The sequence below is a fragment of the Notamacropus eugenii genome, chromosome 1 (assembly GCF_028372415.1).
Source record: "Notamacropus eugenii isolate mMacEug1 chromosome 1, mMacEug1.pri_v2, whole genome shotgun sequence".
NCBI classification, from domain to species: domain Eukaryota; kingdom Metazoa; phylum Chordata; class Mammalia; order Diprotodontia; family Macropodidae; genus Notamacropus; species Notamacropus eugenii.
In genome coordinates, this window is record NC_092872.1 from 254781691 (window position 1) to 254808786 (window position 27096).

Here is a 27096-nt window from a genome sequence, read left to right on the forward strand (position 1 = left end):
AATATCCCCCGAAACCCCAAAAGTGAATGTTGCAAAATAACAAGAAGCCTGGTCCCAAAGATGAGAGATGAGAAGACAACCCAGAGGTAGGAGGTATGTTGCAGATTTCTGTAATATATTCATCAAGTTTTACTGATTTCTTTTCTTTTCTTTTTTGGACTTTGATAATAACAACAGCTAGCATTTATAGAGTGCTTTGCAGTTGTAGAACACTTTACATACGTTGTCTCCTTGGATGGTCACAACAGCCTTGTGCTATAGGTTGCATTAGTCTTTCCATTTTATAGATAAGGAAAGGTGACCTGATATCACAACAGATGACAGCTTTAGGTGACCTTGGGTCTTTGCCTCTGTGGAGTAAGGATGAAATGAGTTCAAATCTGACCTTAGATTCTTACTAGCTATGTGACCTTGGGCACCTGCAATTTATGTGGAGTGGGGAGGGAAGAGGTGAGAGCATGGGGGCCATCAAGCAGGAACCAGCTAGTGCATGATGAGGCAATGGCCATCCTTGAGGATGTCCCCTTAGATCTGCCATGTCCAACCAGAGAGTTTGGCATCACTAGGACTCTTGCAAATGATAGTCTTGCTTTATTTAGGTTTATCTGAAGCAAAGGAAACTGGAGACATTGACATGCCTTAGAAGGCTGCATCTATTCATTTCATTGCTTGACTTCCAAATCTCCCCCTTTCCTGCTTGCCGCACAGACAGAGTCTTTTCTGTGGAAGCAGCAGGAAATAAGGGAGCTGAGACAGTCAGCATTTACTATTAACATTTATTATTGTTAATAATCATACTATTATTATATACTATAGTAAGGACTAATATTATTATTATATACTATACTAAGCACTTGGTTAGGGCAAGACCCCATATACATGTGTGTGTGTATGTGCATATTTGTGTACATGTATATATGAATATACACACAAATATATATACATTTGTACACATATACATATACATGTATGCATATACACATATGTATATATGTGTGTATATGTATGTGTGTGTGCTGGACACTATACTAAGCACTGGATCAGGGCAGGGGCAGGGTCCCTCTGACTAAGTCCCCACATCTCTATTTAACCTCTACTGGGAGCCAAGGAGATTCTTGCCAAAGTGTCTTCCAAGCTGGGGCAGGGAATGAGGGGAGTAGAGGGGGAGATTAATGAAATACTGAGCTTCTCTTTCTTGACCCCAACTTCCCAGGGCACAATCTGTGGCATCTTAGGGATCCTTGCAGATTTCTTTGGGAAGTTTTCTAAACACTTGCTTTTCCCTCTCTGGCATCCCCTCTCTTCCCCCTCTCCTTAGGTCCCCTCTTGCTCAGCTCTTGTGGAATTTTCCCTGGGTTGGGCCCCTGGAGCTAATCCAGCTGTGGAACCCAGAATGTGAACTTGGCTGCAGATTCCTATACCCACTGTTCTATTTCTTTGTTGGTCCTTGGAAGGAGTATCAGCCCAGATCCCCCACCCTTTCCCCTGTTGCATCAGGAAGGCAGCAGAGACCAATGGGGACCTGAGCTGGGACCTTGCAGGCTTTGAGGATTGAGGTCCTGCCTTTCACTAGAGAGGAAAGGGATCCTGATCCATCCCTCCCCCCATCCCCATTTTTTAGTGTTCTCTCCCTCCTCAGATTATCTTATCTTTATTTATTCATGTTGTATCTCCTGGTGGAATTTAAGCTCTTTGAGGGCAGGGATTGTTTGGTTTTTTGTGTTTGTACGTTCAGCCCCCAGCACAGTACCCAGCACATAGAAAGATCTTAATAAACACTTGTTGAATTTAATTGACCATTGCCCTCATGTTTGACATGAATTCTGGGATGACCTTCAGCCCCAGGAAAGTGAACTGGTGACCAAGGACCCAGGAGGAACTTGCCCAGATGACTCCATTACTTATAAGAGAGAATAGGAGGGAAACCCCAGACACTCAGCCTGGTAGCCTCTTGAATGTTCTCAGCAAATATTCAGGAAGGTGCACAATGCTTGGTGTTTGGGGGGTGGGGAGCAGTATTATGCTATATGCATCTTACAGAGAGATAGCCCCGGATGCGAGGACTTCCACAGTAAGCGGCCGTAGGCTGGCACTCAGGAAAGGCTGCGGGTGTTCAGGGTGTGATCTGGGTCATGTGGGAAGGTAGGACAGGGAGAGAGCATGGGAGCTCTGTGGAGGAGGTAGCTGGGGATTGTCAGTGGGCCTGAGTGTGGTCTGATGGAGAGAACATTGGATTGGGATTCAGAGAACCTGGGCTTTATTCCAAGCTTCGTGTTACTTTACCTCATCTGTAAAGTGGGGATGATTGTACTCACACTACCTACGTCACGGGGCAATTGAGATCAAAGGATTGTGACCTGGGAAGTTGGAGCCAAGAAACAGAAGCTCAGAATTTCATTAATCTCCCCCTCCACTCCCCTCATTCCTTGACCCAGCTTGGAAGATATTTTAGCAAGAATCCCCTTGGCTCCCAGTAGAATCTAAACAGAGACATGGGGACAAAGCTAGAGGGACCTTGACCCTTCCCTAACCCAATGAGTAATATGGTGTCCAGTACACAGTAGGCACTTAATTAATGCTAGCTGACTGACCTGTAAACCTTAGAGCACTCCAGAAATAAGTATCATTTTGAAGGAGCGGTAGGCTTTTATGTATGGAGATAGGCAGAACTGGGGTCAGGAGAGGGGACTATTTTAAGGAAAGGCTGTGGAATAAAGTCCGTCAATAAGCATTTATTCATTTAACACACAACACGTTTCTTTTGCTTTTCTTGGGTTAGCAGTTATTCTTCTCTGCACAATGACGATTGTCAATATGTATATTCCTTAAGGCTTTTGTGTAACTCGGAAAAGATCATAGTGGAACCAAAACCGAGACTGTAACGTTAAGCAATAAACGGCTGGCTCATGTTTTTTATGGTGATAGCCGACAAGATCAATTTTCAGGTTCCAATTCAAATTAAGTTACCTAACTGCAGAAGTGAAACTCAAGTGGAAATTAATAAGGAAATCTAAAAAGTACAGATACCAATGCCCTCTTATCCTAGGGGGCATTTCAGAGTTAGAAATCAAATCTTCTACATACCTAATATTGGATAAGAAAATGCTTCTTTACAGGTAATAGTGGAACAAAGTAGGGTTTACCCAAGAAGAGGAAAAAGGAAAAATACTAGCTGTTTCTTGCCTCTTATGTGCAAGTAAATTCATCTGGTGTTTGGGAAAAAAATGGAACAGGCACTGTGCTGAGGGCTTGCATCCAAAAGGGGTCATACATACACTCATAGGGGCTGGAGGTACAGACAGATATGAGAGGGTCCCTGCCTTTGGGGACCTGACATTCTTGGGTGCCATCAGGTGCTTGCCCAATCTAGCTGCAGCTGGAGTTTGTTTGTGAATGAGGCCTCCAGGAAGGATCTGGATTCTCCATTGGGCTTTTATCACCTCCCAGGTTCCCTTAAAAGCAGGTTGGTTCTGGAGAAACATTTCAAACTACATGGGGAGGAGTCATAACCATTGGGAAGGGAAAGGGCCCACACTCTATGTGGGAATGTAGTGTGCTTGACAACAGTCATTGGCCTGTGTGTCTCCTAGGACTGGGAACAGCCACTTGATACCTTATTTGGGTGTTCAGTCCCTGCGATATCAGGTCACAAGGATGAGTACTTTGTTGGATAATGGACCAACAGGGCAGCATCCTTCCTCTGGAAGGGGCTCATGTGCCTCTCCTTCCCTTCACCTGTTACTACCATCTATACATGACACACAGCAAAGACAACACCCACTTTATTTCATTGGGGAAAAACCATTCAGGTAATGAGGCCCTCTAGGGCTACATATTCTGCAGTCCCATGTCTCTGCTAGGTCTCTGGCCCAGAGGCTGAGGACAAACAGAATCTTAGAATGTCAGGTCAAGAAGGGAACCCAGAGACCACCTGGGGAGCTGATTCCTTTTCGGCTGCCTCCTCGGGATGGTCACTGGCTCTAACCTGCTGTTTCTCTTCCCTTTGCAGCAGAGGATGGGGCCTGTGCTTGGACGACCCACCCGCTAACGATGTGATTGACTTCCCCATTGTCCCACCGGGTGTTCTCTATGATGTGAGCCACCAATGTCGTCTCCAATATGGGGCCTATTCAGCCTTCTGTGATGACATGGATGTAAGCCCGACTGACCCTCAGTCAGCAGGGAATCAGAGGCACTGGGGCTCTGAAAGCTGCTGGGCACAGATGAGGAAGGGAACAGGACCGAGGAACCTGGATCAAGAGAGGGTAGCCTCGAAAGGGGCAAGAGAGGGACTGGGGGCCTCCTTGAAATAGGCAGATCTAAATCTGTTTCTGCTCTAGACTTTTATCTAGAACCAGGGTTCTTCACCTGGGGTCCAGGAACCCTGTTTTCAAATAATCTGGGATCTTAGAAAAAAATGCTTTTTTATTTTCACTAAAATTTCCTTCAGTTATTTAAAAACAGTATTCATAGATTTCAAAGGTGAAATATCTATGCTTTAGGTGATAGCAGATGTTGTAAATTGCAGAAAGGCCAGCAACTTGGGAGGTTGGCCTAGAGCTAAGAATGTTTTCTATATTTTTAAGTAAAATTTTATTGTATTTGAAAATGTAAAAATGATTCTTAGCTCCACAGGTGATACAAAAACAGGCTGTAAACCAGTTTCTGACTCATTCTTGGAATAAGTGGGAGGTGGGGAGGAAATGGTAGATTCAGGTAGGAAAAACACTGATCCCAATGACTGTCCCTCAACTGTCCTGATGCTAAATTATTCATCCTGTACCTCTGAGCAGGCCAGTCCCCACTACAAGTCATCCTGTAGAGAAATTAGGGATAGGGGACAGAAAGGGAAAGAAGAGGAAGAATCATGGGGGAATGGATAGAAACTACAATTTGGAATCTAAAGGCCAGTGTCAGAAGGCTGCTCTTTTCCTGTCTACCGTGATATCTCCTCTCTCAGTCCATGTCCTCCAGTAGTCATTTGGAGGTGCCTGATTACTTCTCCTTTATAATCTTGGGTGAGTTACTGCCTCTCTGTCTGTAGGCCTCAGTTTCCTTTTCTGGGAAGTGAAAGGGGTCAGATTCAGTGGTCTCTAGGGTTGGATCTGATGCCCTATTGTCTCTAAAGTTCTATGATTCATTTTTATTCAGTGATCACCTACTATGAGCTCAACCCTCTGCTCAGCTCTCCTTCAGGGGAAACCATAGGAGGCTCAGCCCCTTCCTTTGGGAACTCCTGGTCTAGAGAGGGGGACAAGACTTATCAGATATATCAACAAACTTTATTAAGGACCTACTGTGTTCCAGGCAGTGTGTTAGGTGCCATAAATACAAAGAGGGCAAAAAAAAAAAAAAAGACATTCCCCAATTTGAAGAAGCTCCTGGTCTACTAACCAGCATTCCAAAATAACAACTCCCATAGGTGGTCATGTACACCTTAAGAACTAAATGGTGAGTTAGACACTACAAATGTAGGCATTGAGAGGAGAGAGGGAGACCAGGGAGAGTTGAAATGGTCAAGGGAGTCTTTCTGGAGCAGAAGAACCTTGAACTGGGCCTTGAAGGATGGGACAACAGGAGAGAGGAAGAAGAAGGGTAGTTCAGTTATAGTCTGGCCACTCTGGGACCTGGCACCACTATCTACTTCCTACCCCGGTCTTGTTCTCCACAGAACGTCTGTAATACCCTGTGGTGTTCGGTGGGGACCACCTGTCACTCCAAGCTGGATGCTGCTGTGGATGGCACCCGATGTGGTGAGAACAAGGTAGGAGGGCAAGGGCAATTATGGGCTCTGGGGGTGGGCATAAGCAGGAAGGGAGATGCTGGTGTGGACTGAGTGAAGTGAGAAGGCCTCAGGGGTAGAGATTCCTGGCCTTGTGTCTAGAATGTAGAGGATGCTTTCCCCAATTGGACCCAGGAAGAAGGGTCACAGGGTAAAGTGTCCATAGTTTCAGGTCATTGTCACCATTCATGAGATTGGAGAGGAGGGTCCTCCTTCCTCCCTTCTTTTCCTCTTTTAATCTGGGGTAGAGGCCTATGGCCCTTAAGGCAAGTTTCTTTGTCTTTTCACTCTAAAGCATCGTAGGGCAAAGTGGAAAATAAACCAAATGGAAGTTGGCCCAAAGCTACCTGGAATCATCCCAGGTCAGCTTAATGCCCTTGATTGACTATTACCTCACCATGGGCCTCTGTTGTAACCATAGCCATGCCAGGAGCTGGACTTAGACACACTGAATCTGCTTCCCCAAAGCCTCCTCTACTGGTTCTCCAGTGAAAAGCGTTTCTACACTGGGGTTAGTAAATGTCAGATGGCATTCCTCTTCCTTTCAGATTTGGATTTGGAGAACATTCCCTGGGAGTATTATGGTGCTGAAAAAAAAAGGGTAGAATTCTTCTCCACAGTCTTTAGTTGTACACAACCTCTCGTCCTAGCCAGCCCTCACTTCTGAGTACTGCAAACCTGATCTCAGCCTGATTGAAAAGACTCAAAGAACTAATTCACAAGGATGTGTTAATGAGGGATAAAGGCATGATGTGTACCTTAATCCAAAGGAGTAACTAATGACAAAGGTTCTTGGTACCATGACAAACTTGTATAGGAGGTTTAGAAATAGATGCCTAATTCCCCTTCCTCTGATAGAACCTTTCCTTGCAACAAATATTTGTAGTTAAACAACAGATTGTCACACTGACCACATCTGAAGGGGCAAGCCTCATCCTTCACCTCTTGTTCAAGGCGCCATCTTGTACCTTCTCTGCAAAGTGGAAGGAGGCATCACATTTGAACATGGAGTAGTCTTGTTTTTCTCTGTATTATTATGATCCTTGTGCAAATTGTTCCTCTCTACCCCTCCATTTTCCCGAGCGCTAGCCCTGTTCTTAATTATTTCCCTGCCTGAGAAAAAACAAGTGGCTGTTGACAAAGTCATGCTTACCTTCTCTCCGGGATGTTCTCACAGGAGATGTGACCTTTCTAGCTGCTATATGCCCCTTCTCTCCATGTTAATCCTCAGTGCAATGATTCACACTTTAATGTTGTTTGTCTATACTGTATGTGTGTGCATGTATGTGCATGCATGCATGCGTGTGTGTGTGTGTGTAGTGTGGGCTGCCTGGTTCCTCTTTCACATAACAATCACCCACCTACCTATTCTGTTGATGCGTAGGACTGGCTCTATCTACCACCACCACCCCCATTTCCCTTCTATAACCAGTGCTACCCCCAGTGTCACTAACTTCTCTGATCCCCCCCATCTACCCATTTAATACCTTTGGCTGGTTTTTATCCTCCAGGGTTAACTGGGATCCACATGGGAGTTCAGTCCCTGCTCCTTCTCAGGGTGTCTCCACTGCCAAACTTGAGAGAAATACTACTCTATCATTGAGGTCATCCACCATTGTTCCCCGTTATCCCCACACCCACTCTGGGAAGCTAGACAGCCACTTCAGATGTACCTTACCCAGCACCCCCCCCCCCCCAAGCCCACCCCTATCAGCCTTTCATACAGTGTTGACAGGCTTTCAAAGATACCACGTATGCCCAAGACCCACTTTCTGGCTGGGAGTTTGAGATATAGTTATATACGTCAAACCCACCCCAGCACTCAACTGCCAAGGCAATCAGCAAACTACATGATAATTGGAGAAACTCCCCTATGAGGTCATGGATTTGGAGATTTCAGGGTCCAGTGATCCCTGATCCAGGCATGCCTGAGTGAATAGGGAGGACTCAGAAGGGCTAGTTAAGGTTGGAGGAGCCACTGTCCTTGTCATCAATGAATAATAGGTATAAGTCTTCAAGATCATCTTGTATAACCCAATCATTTTATGGATGAGGGAACTCCAGCCCAGAGAGATTAAGGGACTTAATATCCCCAGCTATACATATGTAGGAAATGCAGACCAAAGATTCAAACTGAATTATGTTTAACTCCAAATACCACACCACTTCTCATTACTCAGTCTTGGTATTCTGTGCCCAAGACCTCAGACCTCTAGCAGCAGGGCCCAGTCTCAGAGTGGATCTGGGCCAAACTAACGACTGAGGCCCACCAACAGGAGTAACTTGACTTGACTATGGTAGAGTTGAGCCCAGGCTATACCTAGGGTGAGGCAATTGGGCCTTTGTCCCAGAGTGCCAAAATTTAAAGACTAATCAAGATGCATTTATTGGATCTTGGTCCAAGGGACAGAATTTCTCTTTCTGGCTGTGCTTTTACTTACTTTTTTTCTTTTAAAAATATAACTATAACTTTCTATTTACTCCCCAACCCAACGGAACCTTCCCTTATAACAACTAAGTATAATTTCAAGCAAAATACATCATTGCATTGGCCATACCTGACAACATATTCTGCCCCCTAGTCTACCACTTCTCTACCAAGAGGTGAGAAGGGATCAGAATTCTGAAGGGTTTTTCTCTTGTTTCTCTTTACAGACTTTATTGTAAATTGTTCTCCTGTACCTGTTTACCCAAGCACTCATCTCATCTTCAGTCCTCAGCCTAAAAAAGATGGCTTGGCCAGTTGGGTGTTGAACTAGCCCTGTTTCTTCCCTTTGGGATGCCCTCCCTAGAGATATCACCTATCCGGCTCCTCATGCTCATGTGTGCCCTTCTCTTTGTGCCTCTTGGCAGTGGTGTTTCAACGGGGAGTGTGTGTCTGTGGGCTTCCGGCCCGATGCTGTGGATGGAGCCTGGGCTGGCTGGAGTTCCTGGTCTAGCTGCTCCCGAAGCTGTGGTGTGGGCGTGCAGAGTTCGGAGAGACAATGCAGCAACCCCACGTAAGAGCTGAGCTTTGTTTTGGGGGGATGGAAGGAGGGAAGGTATACCATTCAACCTGGGAGAGACTGAGAGTTCCATAATCGTTGGTGTAGACAGTCTCTCCATCAGGCTGATCACAGCCTCTTGGTATCTTTTCAACTTGTGTGCTTTTTGTCTGTGCCCTTTTCCATTAATCATAGGTTCCCAGATTCTGAGCTAGAAGGGATCTTAGAGGCCATCTAGTCCAGTTCCCCCATTTTACAGATGAAGTCATCAAAACCCAATTTGCTCAAGGTCACTTGGACAGTACAGGGATGGGTTAGACTAAACAATTCCTTCCAGCTATAAATATAAATAGAGCATAAATACAATATATATTATATTGTTTTATATATATAAATGTAATACTCCAGCTATAAATATAATATTCCTTCCAGCTATAAATCCCACAGTCCTGGAAACTGCCTGAAATTTCCTGGACCATCTCTCAGCCCGTTAGTGGGACAAACTTCTAGCCTAGGCTTCTCTGCTTTGTTCATTTAACAAAGATGAATTGAGAAACATGCTTCCCTTATGCCTGTCCCTGTGCTGGGTCCTGTGGGAGATAGAAGAAGGAGATACTGAGAAACAAAATTCACATACAGGAAACAGAAGGAGGTCGAGGTGGGGGCTGTGTGTGTGCTGGGATCTGGGAGTGGTCACAGGCTAACAGGGAAAAACAGAGGAGCTGGATGTGAGAATAAAGAAGGTCCCACTAGGGAAGGCCTCCTGGAGGAGGCCCTGACCTGATGTTTCTTTGACCAGCCTCTTATGACCAGGCATCCCAGTACTGATGCCCACCATGTTGTCTAGTGGCTATAAATATGGCGTCTTGGAGTTCAACCCCTAATTTCATCTTTTGAAGGTAGCAGAAAGAACTCTGGGCTAGGGCTTAAGGGCTCTGTATTCAAATTCTACCTCTGATCATTGCAACATGTGTGACCTGGGCCTCAGTTTCTTTATCTGTAAAAAGAGGAGGGGCGACTAGGTGACCTTTCAGATCCTGTGACCCACTCTGCTGTTCATGACAATGAACAACTCCCCTGACCTTCTGAACCTCAGTTTCCTTATGATCTCAGCAGCCTCTAAGACAGGGAATCTAAGCTCTTTTTGGGTCCCAGACCCCTTTGGCAGTCTAGTAAAGTCTACAGATCCCCATGTATTGTGGCCTACAATTCATAATGGAAAGACGTGCTAATTTTCATTAGACTTCAGTGAAAATGAAGATGGAATTTTCTCTCCTCCCAGATCAAATACCCCTAAAATCTGTCCCCAGACCCCAGGTCTAGGCTCTCTTCCAGTCTGAATCGTAGCAGCCATTATGTAGCCATCCCTAGAGAACTTCAGGGTTTACAAAGAACTTTATAAATGTTTTCTAATTTGAACCTCACCACAACCCTGGGAAGAGGCTTTTAGTCTCCCCACTTTACAGATAAGGAAACTGAGGTAGACAGCAGTCATTTAACCTCCTTTTCCTTAAATGACTTTCCCAGGGTCATACAGCTAGGAGGTATGGGAGGCAGGATTTGAATCTAAGTCTTCCTGACTCCAGGTCCAACACCATGCCTAGGGAGCTGCCTAGCTGGCCTGACATTAGGTTTATGACACTAGATGATCTTTGGGGTTCCTATTCAGTGCTAAATCTAAACCCCTGTGATTCCTATGATCCCACCTGGGGATTATCATCTATCTCTCTGTCTGCATTTGACACACAATGATTCCTGATTAAGCCAGGCAGGAAGTACTGGAGATAGACTTCAGAGAGCAGGCTTGGCTGGCAGGGCTGGAGGCCTTCAGTCCTTCGCCTAAGGCTGCCCTTCCCCCTCTAGTCCAGACTCTGGCGCCCTAAGCCCCCTGGGAGCAGCCTGGGTGGCCTTATCTCCCTTAGATTCCAGAGGAAGAATATTCATTGTAAGTTGGAGGCTGGAGTTAATCTGCTCAATGTTTGTCGTGGGTATGAAGGACTCTGGCTGCTTTGGATCCCTGGAATGTCACCTCCCCAACATCCTGAAGCCATTTGTTTCCCCTGACTGTTGGTCAACATTCTCAGATCTGTGGTCTGCTTATGTCCCGCCTTCCCACTGTGAGATCCCAAGGTCTCCAAAGCTGGGCTTTGTGCCTCCTGGGACATGACTGAGCTGAACGGGCTCTTGGGAAGTCCCTTGGACTGGGAGGCTGGAGACCTGGGCTCTCATCCCAATCTGCCACTATCTCACCTACTCACTGTGGAGCCAAGACTCAGTTTCCCCAGATGGCAAGCAGAAGGGTTTGGCCGGATAATCTTCAAGGTCTGTCATTCAGAACTATGAGTTGACCTGTAGGGCAACCAAGACCAAAGAGGGAAAGAGATCCACTCTGAGCTGCACTCAGGGTTTGGACCCAGGACTGTGAGGAGTCTTCACCACAGCCAGAGAGGCAATGGTGAGGTCTTTATCATGGTCTTTGTCCTCTCTCCCATTTGGTCTCAGTTCAAGGATGAATCAAGCAAGGCCTGAAGGAGCCTTTGAAAGGAGTTCCTCCCTCCCTCCCTCCAGTGTCAGCACTTCCCCTGAGGCCCCTTTTCTCCAAACACTCATGGAGGAAACAGTAGAAAGAATACTGGCTCTGGAGTCCATGGGCCTGGGTTCAAATCCCACCTAGACTGATTACTAGCTATGTGACTTCAGACAAATCACTTTAGCCACACCTAGGTGCATAGAGTGCCAGATTTGAAGTCAGAAAAACTTAAGTAAGAATTCTGCCCCAAATGCTTCCTAGCTATGTGACCCAGGGCAAGCCAGTGCATTGTTACCTGCCTCAGTTTCCTCATTTGTAAAATGGTGCTGTAATACCTCCCAGGGTTGTTGTGAGGATCACATGAGTCAATGTCTATAAAAGCACTTAGCACAGTGTCTGCACATAGTAGGTGCTTAATAAGTGTTTATTGAAATATCTAATGACCTTTGGGCACCCATGACAGGATGCCCCTTCCCTCCCCCCAAATGGCTCATCAGGGCATTGGGGGATGAAGCGATGGTCACTATTGCCAGATGGTGTTTTCTAGTGGGAAGAGAAAGAGACAGAGACAGAAACAGACAGACAGGAAGAGAGAGACAAACAGAGAGAGAGATGGGCAGGCAGGAAGGGAGGGAGGGAAAGAGAAAGAGAGAGAGAGCGATATGGAGAGAAGGAGAGAGAGATGGAGATGAACAGAGATGGGAGACAGAGAGAGAGAATGTATGAGGGAAGTCGGAATCCAATTAACCTCATTAGTTGTTCCAACTTCAGGCCATCTTCTCTCCTCCAGCTGATCTTGGGGTGGTTATAATTTTTCATGGAGAATTTTAGGTTCCTTCTTCCCCTGCAGAGGTTGGAGGGAGACTGGAAATCCATTAAGAGATGGGAACTTGGAGGAGAAAGAACCTTGGATCTAGTCAGAGAACTGTCATTTCCTGCCTCTGCGGCTTTGCTCAAGCTGCTTTCTGAGCCTCAGTTGCCTTATCTGTAAAATTCGGACTTTGGGTTGGATGGCCTCTAGGGTCCTTTTGGCTCTCAGTCTGTGATGTGATTTCTGGGGGTTTTGGAACAAAGCCCTTCTCTCTTGGTCACAGTTTCTTCATCTGCCAAAGAAGGGGGTTATTGTTGGCTCTTTGGAATTCAGCTCCCCATGTAGAATCCTTCCATGTCAGAGACCAAGGGTACCATCGAGATCAGCTGGTCCAACCCCTTCATTTTATTTATGGGGAAGAGATGACCTTTAAGACCCCTTCCTGCACTTACGCTAATTAGTCATTTAAGGAAGCATGCCTTTAGCCAGCAAGGTCAGCAAATGCTGTCATTTAATCCTAAAAATAGGCTGCTGGGGTGACCGAGGACAGATTCCTCTTTCCTGGACCCCTGCCCCCATGTCCTTGCTCTCTGCCCCGACTCGAAAGCCCCTTTCCTCATCTCTCTGCTGGAGGTTCAGATCTCTTCTCTCTGCTGGGGGCCCTAGCTTCCTGTCCTCCAGATGTCCATGACTAATGGAACAGGGACTTGAGAAGGCAAACTGTCTTAGCTGACTTTCTGGGTCAAGAACCCAGGGCTTCCATTGCCATCTTCGAGGCAGGAGAGGGTCAGTTGTGAGCTGAGGGCCCAAGGCCGGTCCTCAGACACATACAGACTTGCTGGCAGCCTTCTCTCCAGGGAATCATTTGTTTTGGCTCCTCCAGGGCTATTTTGGTCCTGCGCCATTCCAGCTGGACTGGCTGGGGGATGGAGGATCTGCTTCCCTCCTGGAAGGACTCAGCATCAGAAACTATTTGGAGAAATATCAGCTTTCCTTGAGAGCGGCTTTCTAGGAGTCAGGAAGAAGAAGAATCCCCTCTTGGGGCCCTCCTATGGCCTAGCAACAAGTACCACATTTTTGTTGCAAAATTATTTTGCAAAATTCTTTGACGTCCATTCTCATGAGGTTAGAAGGGCATTGATTACAGCCCCTGTTTTACAGAGGAGAAAACTGAGGCCCAGAAAGGCTGAGTGGTTTCTCCAAAGCTGGGGCTAGAACTCAGGTCTCCTGACTTCACATACCACCAGTGTGACCTTTAGAGGCTCACCTACCTCTCTGGATCTCAGTTTCCTTATCTGTAAAATGAGGGGGTTAGACTAGAGGGCCTCTGAGGTCCCACTTACCTCTAGATTTAGGATCCTATGAGCTTATGAACCTTAAGACAGGAATGAATGACCTGAGATAGTGTAGAGTCATCCCCCTAAATCCTAAGGGCTAGACTTCATTATGATTTAATGGAAGAATGTTGGATGATAGGAGTCATTTCATCCTGCAACCTAGAAAGGGCAAATATCCAGACTGGAACCCAGGACTCCTGATTTCTAGACCTAAGCCTTTTTGTCAGAACCAATGGAAAAAGAAAAAAAGTCTGGTTGATGTTTTTCTTTACATTGTCCACTTCCCAGTGACTCCCCCCAACCACGTTCCATGAACCCTACTTTTTGATCCAGGAAAGTCAAGACAAATGAATGAACTCATTGGCTTTGTCTGAGTGTATTTTGTTTTGTCCTTATTATCCACCTTCTCTGTGCTGCTTCCCTACCCTGCCTCACTGTCAAAGCCTCCTTTACCTTAATCCCAGCTCAAGGGTAGCAGGATCATAGGTCACTAGGTTCGAACAGCCCCGTGGGCCTTGCTATCTTGTGAAATTCTTTCCTTCAAGCCTCTCTCATTGTGGGAACTCCTTTTCCTAGTCTGTAACTTAGTAGTCTATAACTCAACCAGTCTATAACTTAGTAGAGAAGTCTATAACTTAGTAGTCTATATAACTCAACTCACCTGTAACTTATAAGTCTATAACTTAGTAGTTTATAACTGAACCCATCTGTAAGTTAGTGGAAATCTATAATATAGTAATCTATAACTCAACCAGTCTGTCACTTAGTAGATAAGTCTACCACTTAGTAGTCTATAACTTAACCAGTCTGTAACTTAGTAGATAAGTCTACCACTTAGTAGTCTATAACTTAACCAGTCTGTAACTTAGTAGATAGTCTAAAGGAATGGCCAGAAGTTCAGAAAGGTTAAGGAATTACTATGGTCACACAGCAGAGTCAGAGGTTGGATTTGAACCCAAAGTCTTCTCTAGCCTGTAAACCTCTTGTCTCTCATGGTGTCCCCAGGTTATCAACCAATCGATAAGCATTTATTAAGTACCTGCTATGTACTAGCATTATATGAGGTCTTGAGGATACAAACAAAAACCAATCATTACCAATTCTCAGATAGTTCCTAGAAGAATCTAGGGGGAAAGTTTTCAAAAGCTCCACTGTCCTCAGACTCCCAGGCTCATAGAGAATTCTAGAGATGAGCCATGTCCTAGAGCAGAAAGTAGGGCTCACCCAACCCTCATTTTACAGATGGGGAAATGGAGGCCAGAGTCATTTCACTTTTTGGGGGTCTCAGTTTGCTCATTTGAGAAATGAAGACATTGCATCCGATGATCTCAAAGGGCACTTTCCATAGGAAATCCTATAATTAGAGAGAGCCTATTCCCCTCCTCCCCTCTGCTAGCCAGAGATGAAATGCTAGTGGGCTCTCAGAAGCAGCCTCCTTTAATGTGGCTTTGTAACTCTGGGGAGGAGGGACAGAACAAGGGCTCCTCTCTTCCAGAGCTAGGTCAGGGCATTTGTTCCTGGGTGATGTTTGAAAGTTACACTGCCTTCCTCTCTTTCCATCCCTCCCCTGAGGTAGTATGAACATGTGCATAACCTGGGAGGGGAGTCAAGAATTGCCCCATCACCCCCATTCCCACCCCCTAGCTCTGAGTCTCCCTGTGGTGCAGAAATGCCTATAATACCCCATTGCACCATAGCCACGCCTGCTTTGGAAAGACGTCTTCCACAGCTGTGCTCAAAGACCTAGAGGTCACATGCACAATATGTGCATTCATAAAAAGCCACATAAAAAGAATTCCTCCATGGGCCCTTGGCAGCTGCCCACCTTGCCTACCCTTAGTCCCAGCTCTACTCTTCCTGGGATGGGATTTTCCCTTTTTCTGAGGCGAGTGGCATGCCTCCAGCTAGGGTATAGGGGGTATACAGGAAGAGGAAGTGAGAAGCCAACCTGACCATTTACCCTATTGAGTACCCCCTAAGGACAGCAGTCGGGGATGGGGGTTTCACTCCTGGCAGTCCAAGAAGACTGGGCTGAATATAAACGAGACAGCCCTTCATATCTCAAAGCCCCTGTAGGGCTGACGGCTGATTCAAAGGGAAAGGTTGGGCAGGGGGAGACCTAGCCAGACAGACATCTGGCTATCTCTGCTGATTTAGAACCAAGCTTCCAAGCGTCCACTCGGCCTCCTACAGAGGTTCATAGCACTGCAGAGTTAGAACTCAAAAGGATCTCAAAGGTCTTCTAGTCACCCCCTTTACAGATGAGGAAACTGAGGCCCAGCTTGCTAAGGCTGCCCAGGTAAGAAATGACAGTCTGACTCAAACTCAGTTCCTGTGACTAAATACAGCATTCTTTAACAGTACCACTTTGGTGAGATCTCTTGGGACCCCAAGTCCAGGCAGAAGCCAATGCTGGTGTTCTCCCTGGTCAAATGGGGGTTCTTCCTTAAGTTAGATTCTTACCCTGCAGATAGGATGGGGCCCCTCTTCCCTGACCCCTCCCCACATCCCCTCTGCTCTTCCTTTCTTTTCTTTTTCTGCCTATTATTAGCAATTCTGGGTCCTCTAGGGATTTCCTCACAACTTACTGTAAATAGTGCAAGTATTTTGGGAAGGAAGGGGACAGGGAGTTGGGCCCTGTAATTTGATTCATGTGGGTGATCTACCAGTGTGGAAACTCCCTCCTCCAATGTAGCTGCCAGTTCCTCTATGAGAGCCAATCAGCTGGCCAACTGAATAGCACTGGGCGTAGAGGCAGGAAGATCTGAGTTCAAGTTTGACCTCAGGCACTAACTAGCTATGCGACCCTGGGCAAGTCATTTAGCCTCTTTCTGCCTCAGTTTTCTGAACTGTTAAGTGGGTGTCATACTAGCACCTGCCTCCTAGGGTTGTTGTGAGGACCAAATGAAATACTATTTGTAAAATATTTCACATAGTGCCTGGTACATAGTAGACTCTATATAAATGTGAGCTCTTATTATTATTATTTATTATTATTATTAATAGTGTTAGAGAGATGCCTGGGAATAGTTCGAGGTAAGAGACATCACCATGTCCCCACCATCTAGCTGGTCTCAGAGTCTGGACCAGGGCTAGGTCTTTCTGACACCTCAAGGCCACCAACCCCACGTCAGTCTTGCTGACTTCAATGGCCACTGCTTGTATCTTTCTGCCCATTTGGCAGATGATGGACCAGAAGCGCAGGACATGGAGTGACCAACTGACTTTCCCAAGGTCACACAGCTAGCAAGGACTCATGAACTCCAAAGCCGGTGTTCTTTCCGCTGGACCTCCGGGCCTCTCCCAGGCCTGGCCTGATTCCATCCACAGCAGCCCCGTCCCTCCCCCCACCTCTGTCCAGTGTTACTGTGAATCTGTTCAGGAAATGGCCTTGGCCAATAGTAAAGTCAGCTGTTTAACCATTGCTGGGAGGGCTTCTCCCAATTCCAGTAAATACAGTCAGCCCACATTAACTCAGAATGGGGATGGCAAAAATAACTCACCTCTCTTGGGTTCACACAGTGAACCCTTAGGAGATGCTTTCACATTCATGCTTTCATTTACAATGCTTCACTGGGAGTAGCCAGTATTTCATCTGATGGATGAAGGGGAGGAAGCATAGGGAGGGTTATCCTGGTTTTCTAGATGAAGGTAAGAGATTAAGCTTATCCAATTGAGAAGCCTGGCTCTCCAGGAAGACTGGAACCTGGGTCTTCTGGAATTTTGGACCCTTCTGCATACAGTACTTTCTCTTTTTTTGTAGGCAGTTGGGGTAAATGATTTGCCCCAACTCACACAGCTAGTAGGTAGCTGAGATTGGCTTTGAACTCAGGCCCTCCTGACTCTAGGACCCATGCTCTGTCCACTGCATCACCTAGCTTCCCCTGTATACGGTACTTTCTGAGCTAGAAGGACTGTAAAATTGCTCTCCTCCAGAATACCTCTGAAGAGCATGAAGACCTCCAAGGAGCGGGGAGCTCATTTCCTTTCCAAGCAGCCTGTTCCACTTAGGGATGACCAACCCAGTCAGGACAGCTCTACTCCTTACTTCAAGCCAAGACTACCTCCCTATAATTTGACCCTGATTGAGGCCTGCTGGGGGCCAGGCAGAACAAGATCTGATCCCTACACCCAATAAGAACCTGACGCTCATGATGTCTGAGGGAGGCAGCATGCCTGATCCAGAGGAAACACTGCTGACAGATGCCCACTTAGTTGTGTGACTCTGAGGCAGTCACATTCTTGTCAGACTGCAGGTCCATTATCCCCAAATGAGCTCATAGGAGAAGATGATTTCTGAGGTCCCCTCAGTTCTAACTATCTGTTCCCATGAGTTGTTCAAGAAAGGATCAGAAGTGAAGAATGTTTGGGGAAAAAATGTTCTAGAATTCTGAAAGGCAGGGCCCCTCATCTACTCTCAAATTAAATTGGATATTTAGTAAAATGTGCTACATTCATGGAAAAAATTTCCTTTTATCTTATATCAACAAATAGGTTTTTTTTTTTCAGTTCCTCCTACGTACAGGGCTCTGGGCTCAGTGCTAGGGGTATAAACATTTAAAAAATGACCCTGGTCTAAGTAATCTCTAAAGTGCTTTCCTGCTCAGACCTTGACTCTGATTCTGGTGTGTATGTGGTAGAAAGACTCACTGCCTAAGATACCAAGACCCAGGTGCCTCTGGAGAGGCAAAGGAGGGAGACAGGAGAAGGGATGCAATGTCCACCTGTGGTCATTCTCATGCCCTTGGCCCTGGCTTCACGTCTCCAAACAGGCTGGCCTTGCTTAGAAAGCAGGTCATCTCTGAATACTCCATTGTTTCAGGGGTCACAGAGGAAAAGGCAAGCTCAGCTGTGCCTCCATTGGGTGAGGGCTGGTATGGCTCTGAAGATACCCTCCCCCCATTCTAGAGGAGAAGAGCAGAGGGTCTTTGTCTAAAAGATCAAGACCCCTTCCCTTTTCCTCCCTCCCCACCCAACCTGGATGGGCCAGCTGGGAGCTGAGATCAACCATGTCCTTCCCAGAACACAAGGAGGTTTATGCACAGGATCATTCCTGAACAGGCACAGCCCCCTCCATCGCCAGCTGGGACCAGGAGTAGAAGGGCCTGGTTTGGGGCATTCTCCTGCCCACCCAGATGTCCAGAGTGCTAAAAAGCGTCAAGGAAGCAGGAAGCCTGACCTATTGGAAAGAAAGTTCAGCGAACGCAGAGTCATTTTCAATCCTGGGTCTACCATTTACTAGCCAAGTAACATTGGGGAACAAAGTCATTATCCCTCACTCGAGCCTCAGTTTCTACATCTGTTTCCAGCTGCTAAGGTCTCCTTGCGTCCAAAATCACCATAGACTGACATGGTATATATTTTCATGTTTTCCTTCACAGAATGGAAACCGCTTGGGGCCCGGTGTGGTTTGCTTCTTGTCTCTCCCCAGCTCCTAACACAATGGCTGGTACATGGGAGGGACTTAATAACCCAGTTCTTCATGCTTTTTGTGTCATGGACCTCTCTGGCAGTCTGGGTGAAGCCTAGGGACTATTCAGAATGATGCTTTTAAATGCCTAAAATAAAATCGGTTATATTAAAAGAAAGATGTCATTTGTCCCATCCAAGTTCATAGACTTCATGAACTCTCTCCATGGATTCCTTGTGGTACTTTTGAGAACATGATCTAGTCCAGTTCTCTCATTATACAGATGAGGAAAATGAGGCAGAGAGGCTTGTGACTTATGTGACTGTCACACAGCGATTAAGGAACAGATCCTGAGTTTGAATGAAAGAAAAAGCACTGGACTCTCACTCCAAGTCTAGAACTCAGTTCTGAACTCAGCCAAATAGATGATAATAAATGAAAGAAAATAAATTTGCAGTCAAGTTGCAGTCAGTAAGTGCTGACTCTGTGTCCTGAGCTCAGAAGGGGTGCAAGGCAAAAAGGAAAATGTTCTCTTGAGGAGCTCACACTCCATTTGTTTCCTTGAAAGTTTCTTTCAGGGCAAGTGGAGAGGCCAAGGAGGTTATATAGAGTACAGCAGTGGGGTAGATGACAAGGCTCAGGCACGAGTGTGGAACCTGTGGCCTCGAGGCCACATATGGCCTTCTAGATCCTTGGGTGTGGCCTTTTGACCAGGTCCAGATGTTACAGAACAAATCCGTTTATTAAGGAGATCTGTTGTGTGAAGTTTGGATTCAATCAAAGGGTCGCACTTGAGGACCTACAGGGCCACCCCTGTAGGTTCCCCACCCCCAGCCCAAGGATCCATAGGTTATATCAGCAGGTTGGATTATAGTGACAAGGATTGGAGGGTGTCGAATCAGGGGAGATGTTAAGGCCTAGTAGCTTTCCATCTCCTTGGAAGGAACAGTGTTGGTGACTCATTCTTATTTAAGCTGTATGAGAAGTCACGCAGCTCAGACGAGTTCTGGGGAGTGGGGAGACAGGAAGGCCAGGGAGGAGGGCACCCCTCATAATGGCCACTCTATGTGCAGCCAGGACAGGTTCTGGGCAATCAGGACTGGGAGAGGGGATGAGGGGCACAAGAAGGGGAAAATGGCATCCCTATGGACTTCTTAGCTGGTTCTGGGCAGTCTACTTTTTGCCTTGTTCCCTCAGATACAAAATGCTAGACTGATGTAGAGGTGACTTACCCTTTCTGGGCCTCAGTTTCCTCCTTCTGACTCTCCTGCTCTTGGAGATCATCTGGTCCATCTCACTGAACCAAATTTTACAAATGGGGCAACCGAGTCCCACAGAGCTTCCAGGTGACAGGAGCTTTCTCTCCTAGTCCTGGGCTTGGCAGGGGTGGAGGTGGGGGTGGGGGCAGGGTTGAATAACTGAGTCTTCCTCCTACATTTCATGCCCTTCCCACCCTACCAGTCACCAGGGGTGCTTTTCTATAGTCAAGGAACAAAGTGACCTTCACTCCCCTCCATCGCACAGACTCCCTTCTCAGTTTATTTCAAGACCTGTTTCACAGCATAGTTTGGTAATACATTTGCAGTCATGTTGGATTTATCAGGCAGATCTGAATGTCCCCACAAACCCCACTTCCTCTTCTAGATCTTGGCATGGAGATTTGGGAGGCAGGGAGGGAAAGTACAAGGATGTCCTCAAGCTCTGTGACAGACACCACACCATTGACTGCAGGCTTAAGCCAGGATGTCTGGAAGGTGGTCAGTCCCAGGACTGATAATGTGCCATCAAGATGGCACAGAGGATAGAGCTCTAGGTCTAGAGTCAGGAAGACCTGAATTCAAATCTCATCTTGGACACTTTCTAACTGTGTGACCCTATCTGCCTCAGTTTCCTCATTTGTAAAATGAAGATCTTAATAACATCTACCTCCCAGTGTTGTTGTGAGGATGAAATGAGACAATATTTACAAAGAGTTATATTAGTAGTAATATTACCTCTCCAACTTTATTGCATGCTACTGCCCTTCACGCACTTTTTAATCTAGTTAAACTGGCCTTGGAGTACCTCACACATGGCATTCCCTCTCCCTTCTCTTTGCATGGGATCCCTGTGCATTTGTACAAATGTCTCCTACTCCTGGAATGCACTCCCTCCTCACCCCGGCTCTTGGGTTCAGAGCTTGAATTCTAGATTAGACCTCTCCAGACCTTCTGGCTTCTAGTGCCTTCCCTTAAGAAATTACTTTATATACGAGGAAAAGGATGAATATCTGCCAAAATATTTTTAGTAACTCTTTTTGTGGTGTGAAAGAACTGGAAATAAGTGGGTGCTCATTATTTGGAGAATGACTGAACAAGTTATGGCCAAGGAATGTGATGGAACACTATTATGCTGGAGGACAAAAGGAAGGGGATGGTTTCAGAGAATCCTAGGAAGACTCGTATGAACTGATTCAGAGTAAGATGAGCAGATCCAGAACAATTTATTCAATAACAACAATACTGTAAAGACGAACAATTTGGAAAGATTTAAGAACTCTGATCAACAAAATGTCCACTCATGATCCCAGAGGACTAACGTCACCAGCCAGGGAGATGGATTCCACACTTGTTTTGCTTGCCTGTGTATATTCATTACAAGGGTTATGGTTTCCATTCTTTTTCCTCCAATGGAGTGGAAGGAGTGTAGAAGGGAGAGAAAATGTTAATTCAAAAACACCTAGTTTGTGTTTATTTTGTTTTTAGTGTAACTTTTTCTATTTTAATGTTTTCAGTTAACAAGCATTTATTTTCTCTCCCTTCCACTCTCCCCACCCTAGAAAAAGAAAAACAAAAACCCTTGTAATAAATATCCTTAGCCAAGCAAAACAAATTTTTGCATTGGCCATGTCTAAAAATGGGCGTCCCATTCTGCATCTTGAGTCCTTCGTTTCTCTTTATCTAGTGGTAGATAGTGTGTGCCTCAGTACCAGTCCTCTGGGATTCCAGTTTTTCACAGGCACAGTGCTTGGCTTAGAGCAGGCCCTTAACACATGATTACTGATTCATTTGTCTTTTGATTCTCTGTTTCTCTTCTCCCTTGTTCCTCTCCTCGATGGCCCAGGCCCAAGTATGGCGGCAAGTACTGTGTCGGGGAACGGAAGCGATTCCGTTTGTGCAGCATCCAGGCCTGCCCAGCTGACCGGCCTTCTTTTCGCCACATCCAATGCAGCCAGTTTGATGCCATGCCTTACAAGGGAGAACAGTACAAGTGGGTTCCTGTGTCTAATCACAGTAAGTCACCTTCAGAAACCATGGCTTGATCTCTTTGGTAGTATTTCTCCCTCTCCTGGGCCTGTCCAGCTTCAAGCCCTGGAGTTGACATTCTAAAGATTTAGGTCATACTTGCTCCACATCCCACCCTGACACACACCCCCCCAAAGGGTTGTCCATCTTCCATCACTCCCTGGTATCGAGATGTGAGAGGGGAGGTAGTTGCTATTTTGAAGACATGTGGCTTTGTGTATTGTAGCCTTGCAAATAGGTACTGGCCTAGTGCAAATTGCACTCCATTAGTTGAATGCCCAACTTTTAACCATACACAGAGAGTAAGAAAGAAACAGTTCCTGACCTCAGGAACTTTCTGCCATTTTTCAGTTGTGTCTGACTCTTCATGATCCCTTTTTGGAGTTTTCTTGGCAAAGATACTACAGTAGTTTTGCCCTTTCCTTCTCCAGCTCATTTTACAGATAAAGAACTGAGGCAAACAGGGTTAAATGACTTGCCCAAGGTCACACAGCTAGTTAGTGTTGCAACAGAGTCAGGAAGCCAAGAGTTCAAATCCTGCCTCAGACACTTACTACTTGTGTGACTTTGAGTAAGTCACTTGACTTGAATTGGCCTCAGTTCCTTCCTTTGTAAAAATGGGGATAATAACACCTCCTGCTGTACAGTTGCTATGAGGATCAATTGAGGTATCAGGTAAAGTGCTTTGCAGACTTTAAAGCACTTTATAAATGATTATTATTATTAATTATCATTGTAATCAATCAATCAATAGACATATATTAAACACCCTACTATATGCCAGGAACTGTGCCACGTGATGTCTGCTTATTTTCTTAGGGGAAATTTTTTTCTGAGCTGATAAAAAATTTTGGTGAGACACAGCATAGCCTAGTGGTTAGAGAGTCTGTTTTGGAGCTCGAAAGCCCCTGTTTCAGGTCCCATCTCTGACCACACAGGCTGGGGCAGTCTGGGCAAGCCCCATAATCGATGCTCCAAGAATCTCTCTAAGATTGTAATGGGTAGAGAAGGTGCCATTTTGCATTGATAGGAGTTTCATTTCCTGAGGGCTCACAGGTCCAGTTAAAACCCAAAATGGCCCTTTTTTGGTGAGTTTCTTAGAGATTCTCTGCCTTGGCTGGTTGGGAATGCCTAAGTCTTCCTCTTCCCATGGACCCAAGCCAACAGATTCCTAGAAATGGGCTCCTTCCGCTGGCCCACATCATGGGGAATGTTACTCATGGCTGGCCACTCCTTTCTGATCTTCCCCCCCCTCTCTGGATTCATCCCTATAGTTAATCCATGTGAGCTGCACTGCCGGCCTGCAAATGAGTATTTTGCAATTAAGTTTCGAGATGCTGTTGTGGATGGGACGCCCTGCTTTGAAGGGAATACCAGTCGAGACTTATGCATTAACGGGATCTGCAAGGTATGCCCCTGCTTCCCCCTGCCTATGCCCCTCTTTAGGCCCAGACCTCAGGGGCTCAGGGGCAGAAGGGGTGGGAGGGGAAGCTATGGGTAGCACGAGGAGGGTAAGCCTGTCCTCAAGCTGCCACGGGACTGAGTGTCCAAGAACTTGGGCCACAGATACTTCCTGTCCTGGGCTGCACACTGCCTGGGTCATTAAGACCCAAAGAAATTATGAATGTTTACAGTCAGAACAGCTCATGAAGACCAGTCACTAAGGCATGGAAGGTTCAAATAAAATAACTTCGGGTCCATCAATGATATGTGTGAGACCCTCCATGCTAGCCTCCAAAGTAAAAACAAAGGGAAGACAGGCCTGTCTTTAGGGAGCTTTCAGTATTGCCCAGGAGACAAGACACATGAACTGCAGGGAACAGGAAATGATTTCTTCATTGCACATGGAGCCATGATTGGAATACATAATCCACTTGGTCCAATGGGAAGAGTATTAAATTTAGAGTCTGAGGACCTTGTTTTGCCACCTGTGTGGAATCTTGGGCAAGGCACTGAAACTCTCTGGACCTCAGTTTCCCCAACTATGAAATGGGGGAGTTGCACTACACACCTTTTTGGGGGGGCTGGGGGGGAGGACCAGACCTGTGATGTCACTGGAGTTGAATATTCTCAGTGGGGAAAGTTCCTTCCACCTGTGTAGATTGGCACCTCCTCTATAACTTGTAGTCTAAGAGAGCTTTTGGGGACCATGAGAACATAAATGACTTGTCCAGGGTCATATAGCCCATATGTGTCAGAGAAGAGAACTGAGCTGAAGTCATTCAGACTCAAACCCAAACGTTAGACCTAGCCTCTTCTCCAGTGTGCCTCTCTTTATATGTTCTTCAAAGGTATCTTTTAGCCCCAAATCCCATCCACCCCCCATTCCAAGGGCTGCCACTACTGATCTTAGGACAAGTCTCACCTCTTTGAACCTCAGCTTCCTCATCAGGGACTAAATAACCTCTACAATCCCACCCCCCAGCTGTAAATCTATGACCTTTTGAGACAGAGAATGGCATCCTGGCTGGATTGGCCAATAGACAACACTAAGCAAATTGTCTGGATCTCATGGCTTTCCTTGCAGTCTCCAAAGGAGTTGAGGCAGGAGCTAGGGAGGCAGCTTAGTAATAAGAGGAAGACTGGCCCTGAAGGCAGAAGACCTGGGTTTGAATCTTACCCTTGTTACTTACTAACTTGATGACCTTACACAAGCCCCTTGACCTCTTTCTCTTCATCTGCCAGATCTGGTCTCTGAAGCCTTTTCCAGCTCAGCAAAATAAAGGCTGGTTCTTAAGCTGAAGAAAAGCATTTCCCACAAAGGAAAAAAAACACAAAAAGATGAAAAGCCAACTCTGTAATGTAAAGGTGGCTGTCTGGGGCTATTTTTTCTGGTAAAGGATCAGGGAGCCAGCGGTTTGAGGTAGGACAGAGGGGGATGGGGAGGCCAGAAGGTCAGACTTAGTCCAAAGCCTTCTTTCTCCCTTTGGGGGTTCCTCCAGCCATGGTGGATAGAACAGAGTAGGCAGAACAGGGGGAAAGCGCAGACCAAGAGAGCTAAAATCTCAAACCTTGGGCTTTCTCAGCTATACAGACCATCCAGTCGGACTCATTCCCACATTTTCTGAGAAGAGATCCATGTTTATTTCATCATTGCTTGAACACTTTAGTGATGGGGAAGTCACTACCTTATGAGTCAGCCCATTCCACTGTGGGGTAGCTCTACTTGTTAAAGAACATTTTCCTTGGTTGATTGTTTTATTTCTTTGGGATGGCATTGGAGCTCCCAGTGAGCTCAGCCAAGGCAGACGTGTAGCTGATCATCTTAGAATGTTGCCTGGGGCACTGACTGGGGAAGCCTAGGGTTCCATAGCCAGAGGTGGAATGTGAAAGAAGAGCCTCCTGGCTCCAGGGTCCCCTCTCTATTTACTAAGCAGTACTATACCTCTAGTTCTTTTAAGAAGCGTCAGTGGCTCCTATTTACTTCTGCAGTAAAATACACACATCTCTGGCATTTAAATCCTCTGCAATCTAGCTCCAACCTCTCCAGACTGATTTTTCATTACTCCCCCTCACAGACTCCACTTTCCAGATGAACCAGTCTTTTTTGCCATTGCTTGTACGGGACACTCTTGCTTTCATGCATTTACACAGTCTTCCCCCATCCCAGGGATGCCCTCCCTCCTCATCTTTGCCTCTGGGTTGCAGTCCAGAGGGTGTGAGAAACCAGCTTGAAAGCCACCCCCTATTAGTATCATGATGCCTTGAGGCCAAGCACTGGGTGGGGATTCAGGCTTAATCCTTGTACTAACTGTGAGAGGTGGCAGTGTGGGGGAGAGTGGCAGGAGGGAGGGTTTGGCTGCTGGTGGCCCCGTGAGCAATACGGTAATGGGGGTGGAGTGGCATTTAAGAGTGAGGCAGGAAAAATCATCAGAAAGGAGATTCTCAGGCGTTGCTTAGATGGAAACTCCAGCTGGTGGTAGTTGTTGAGGTTGGGGTGTTAAGCCTAATAAGTGGAAAAGTCATGTTCGCTAGCGTTTATGTAGTGCTTACTGTGCCAGACAATGTGTGAAGTACTTTACAATCATTATCTCATTTGATTCTCACCACAACCCTGGTAGATAGGTGGAATTATCATTCCCATTTTACAGTTGAGGAAACTGAGTCAAGCAGAGGTTAAGTGATTTGTTTGTGGTCACCCAGCTAGTAAGCATCTGAAGCCATATTTGAACTCAGATCAGCCCTAGGATAGTGTCTAACCCTAAATGCCTCCAACTCTTACCCTAACTTTTCTCATCCCTTAGGCCCTTTGCTTCCCATCCTGCCTCCTACACTCTAGGGCTCGATATACTGCATGAACAGCCTCACTTAGGGAACACATTCCTTCCAGCTCAAACATTCTGTGATTCTGTGAGATGGATTAGGGGGTGGAGGTGAGTCAGGGTTGTGCAGCAGAATTGGATAGTTGGGAGGGGGTGATGCTGGACTTGGAATAGGAAGTCTTAAGATTTCAGTCCCAGCTCTGAAGCTATCAGCTTTGTCTTGATGGGCAAACCCTTTCTCCTCTCTGGGCTTCTGGGTCTTTTTCTGTAGAATGAGTATGATAGTAGCACCATCTACCCCTACCTGGTGGTTGTGGGAACGGTGCTCTGGGAGTCTCAACACTCTTGACATGAGTTATTCTTCCATTGATTTACTCATTGTTGATCTGCCTGGGTTTGTATGTGTTTGTGGACCCCCATCAACTCTTGCATCAGATATTTTCCCTTGTTTAATATTTAATGCTCTTCCAAGTCTAGGTCCTTCTTCCTTTCTCAGCCTCCCCTCCACACACTTTCCAGTTGGATTTTCTTGCTATCACTCATACTCAACAATCCATTGGCCGTCTCTGTGCTTGCACTGGCTGATCCCCATGCCTGAAATGCTCTCCAAGACTCTTACCTCCTTTCCAGTGTCCCCTTCAAGGGCCCACCTGGTCCTCCCCAGCACCTTCCTTGCCTACCCAGCCCCCCAGCCAA

The 27096-nt window shown here is 46.3% G+C and overlaps 1 protein-coding gene across 1 annotated transcript in view; it reads left to right on the forward strand.

The window, feature by feature from the left end:
* The window catches only part of ADAMTS7 (ADAM metallopeptidase with thrombospondin type 1 motif 7), a 168694-nt gene that overhangs the window by 81725 nt on the left and 59873 nt on the right, over positions 1–27096 (forward strand). The window contains exons 9-13 of the mRNA XM_072628586.1: positions 4010–4154; positions 5672–5764; positions 8636–8781; positions 21957–22126; positions 23413–23546. Coding sequence (XP_072484687.1) covers positions 4010–4154; positions 5672–5764; positions 8636–8781; positions 21957–22126; positions 23413–23546 — 688 coding nt within the window. The remainder of the gene's footprint in view (positions 1–4009; positions 4155–5671; positions 5765–8635; positions 8782–21956; positions 22127–23412; positions 23547–27096) is intronic.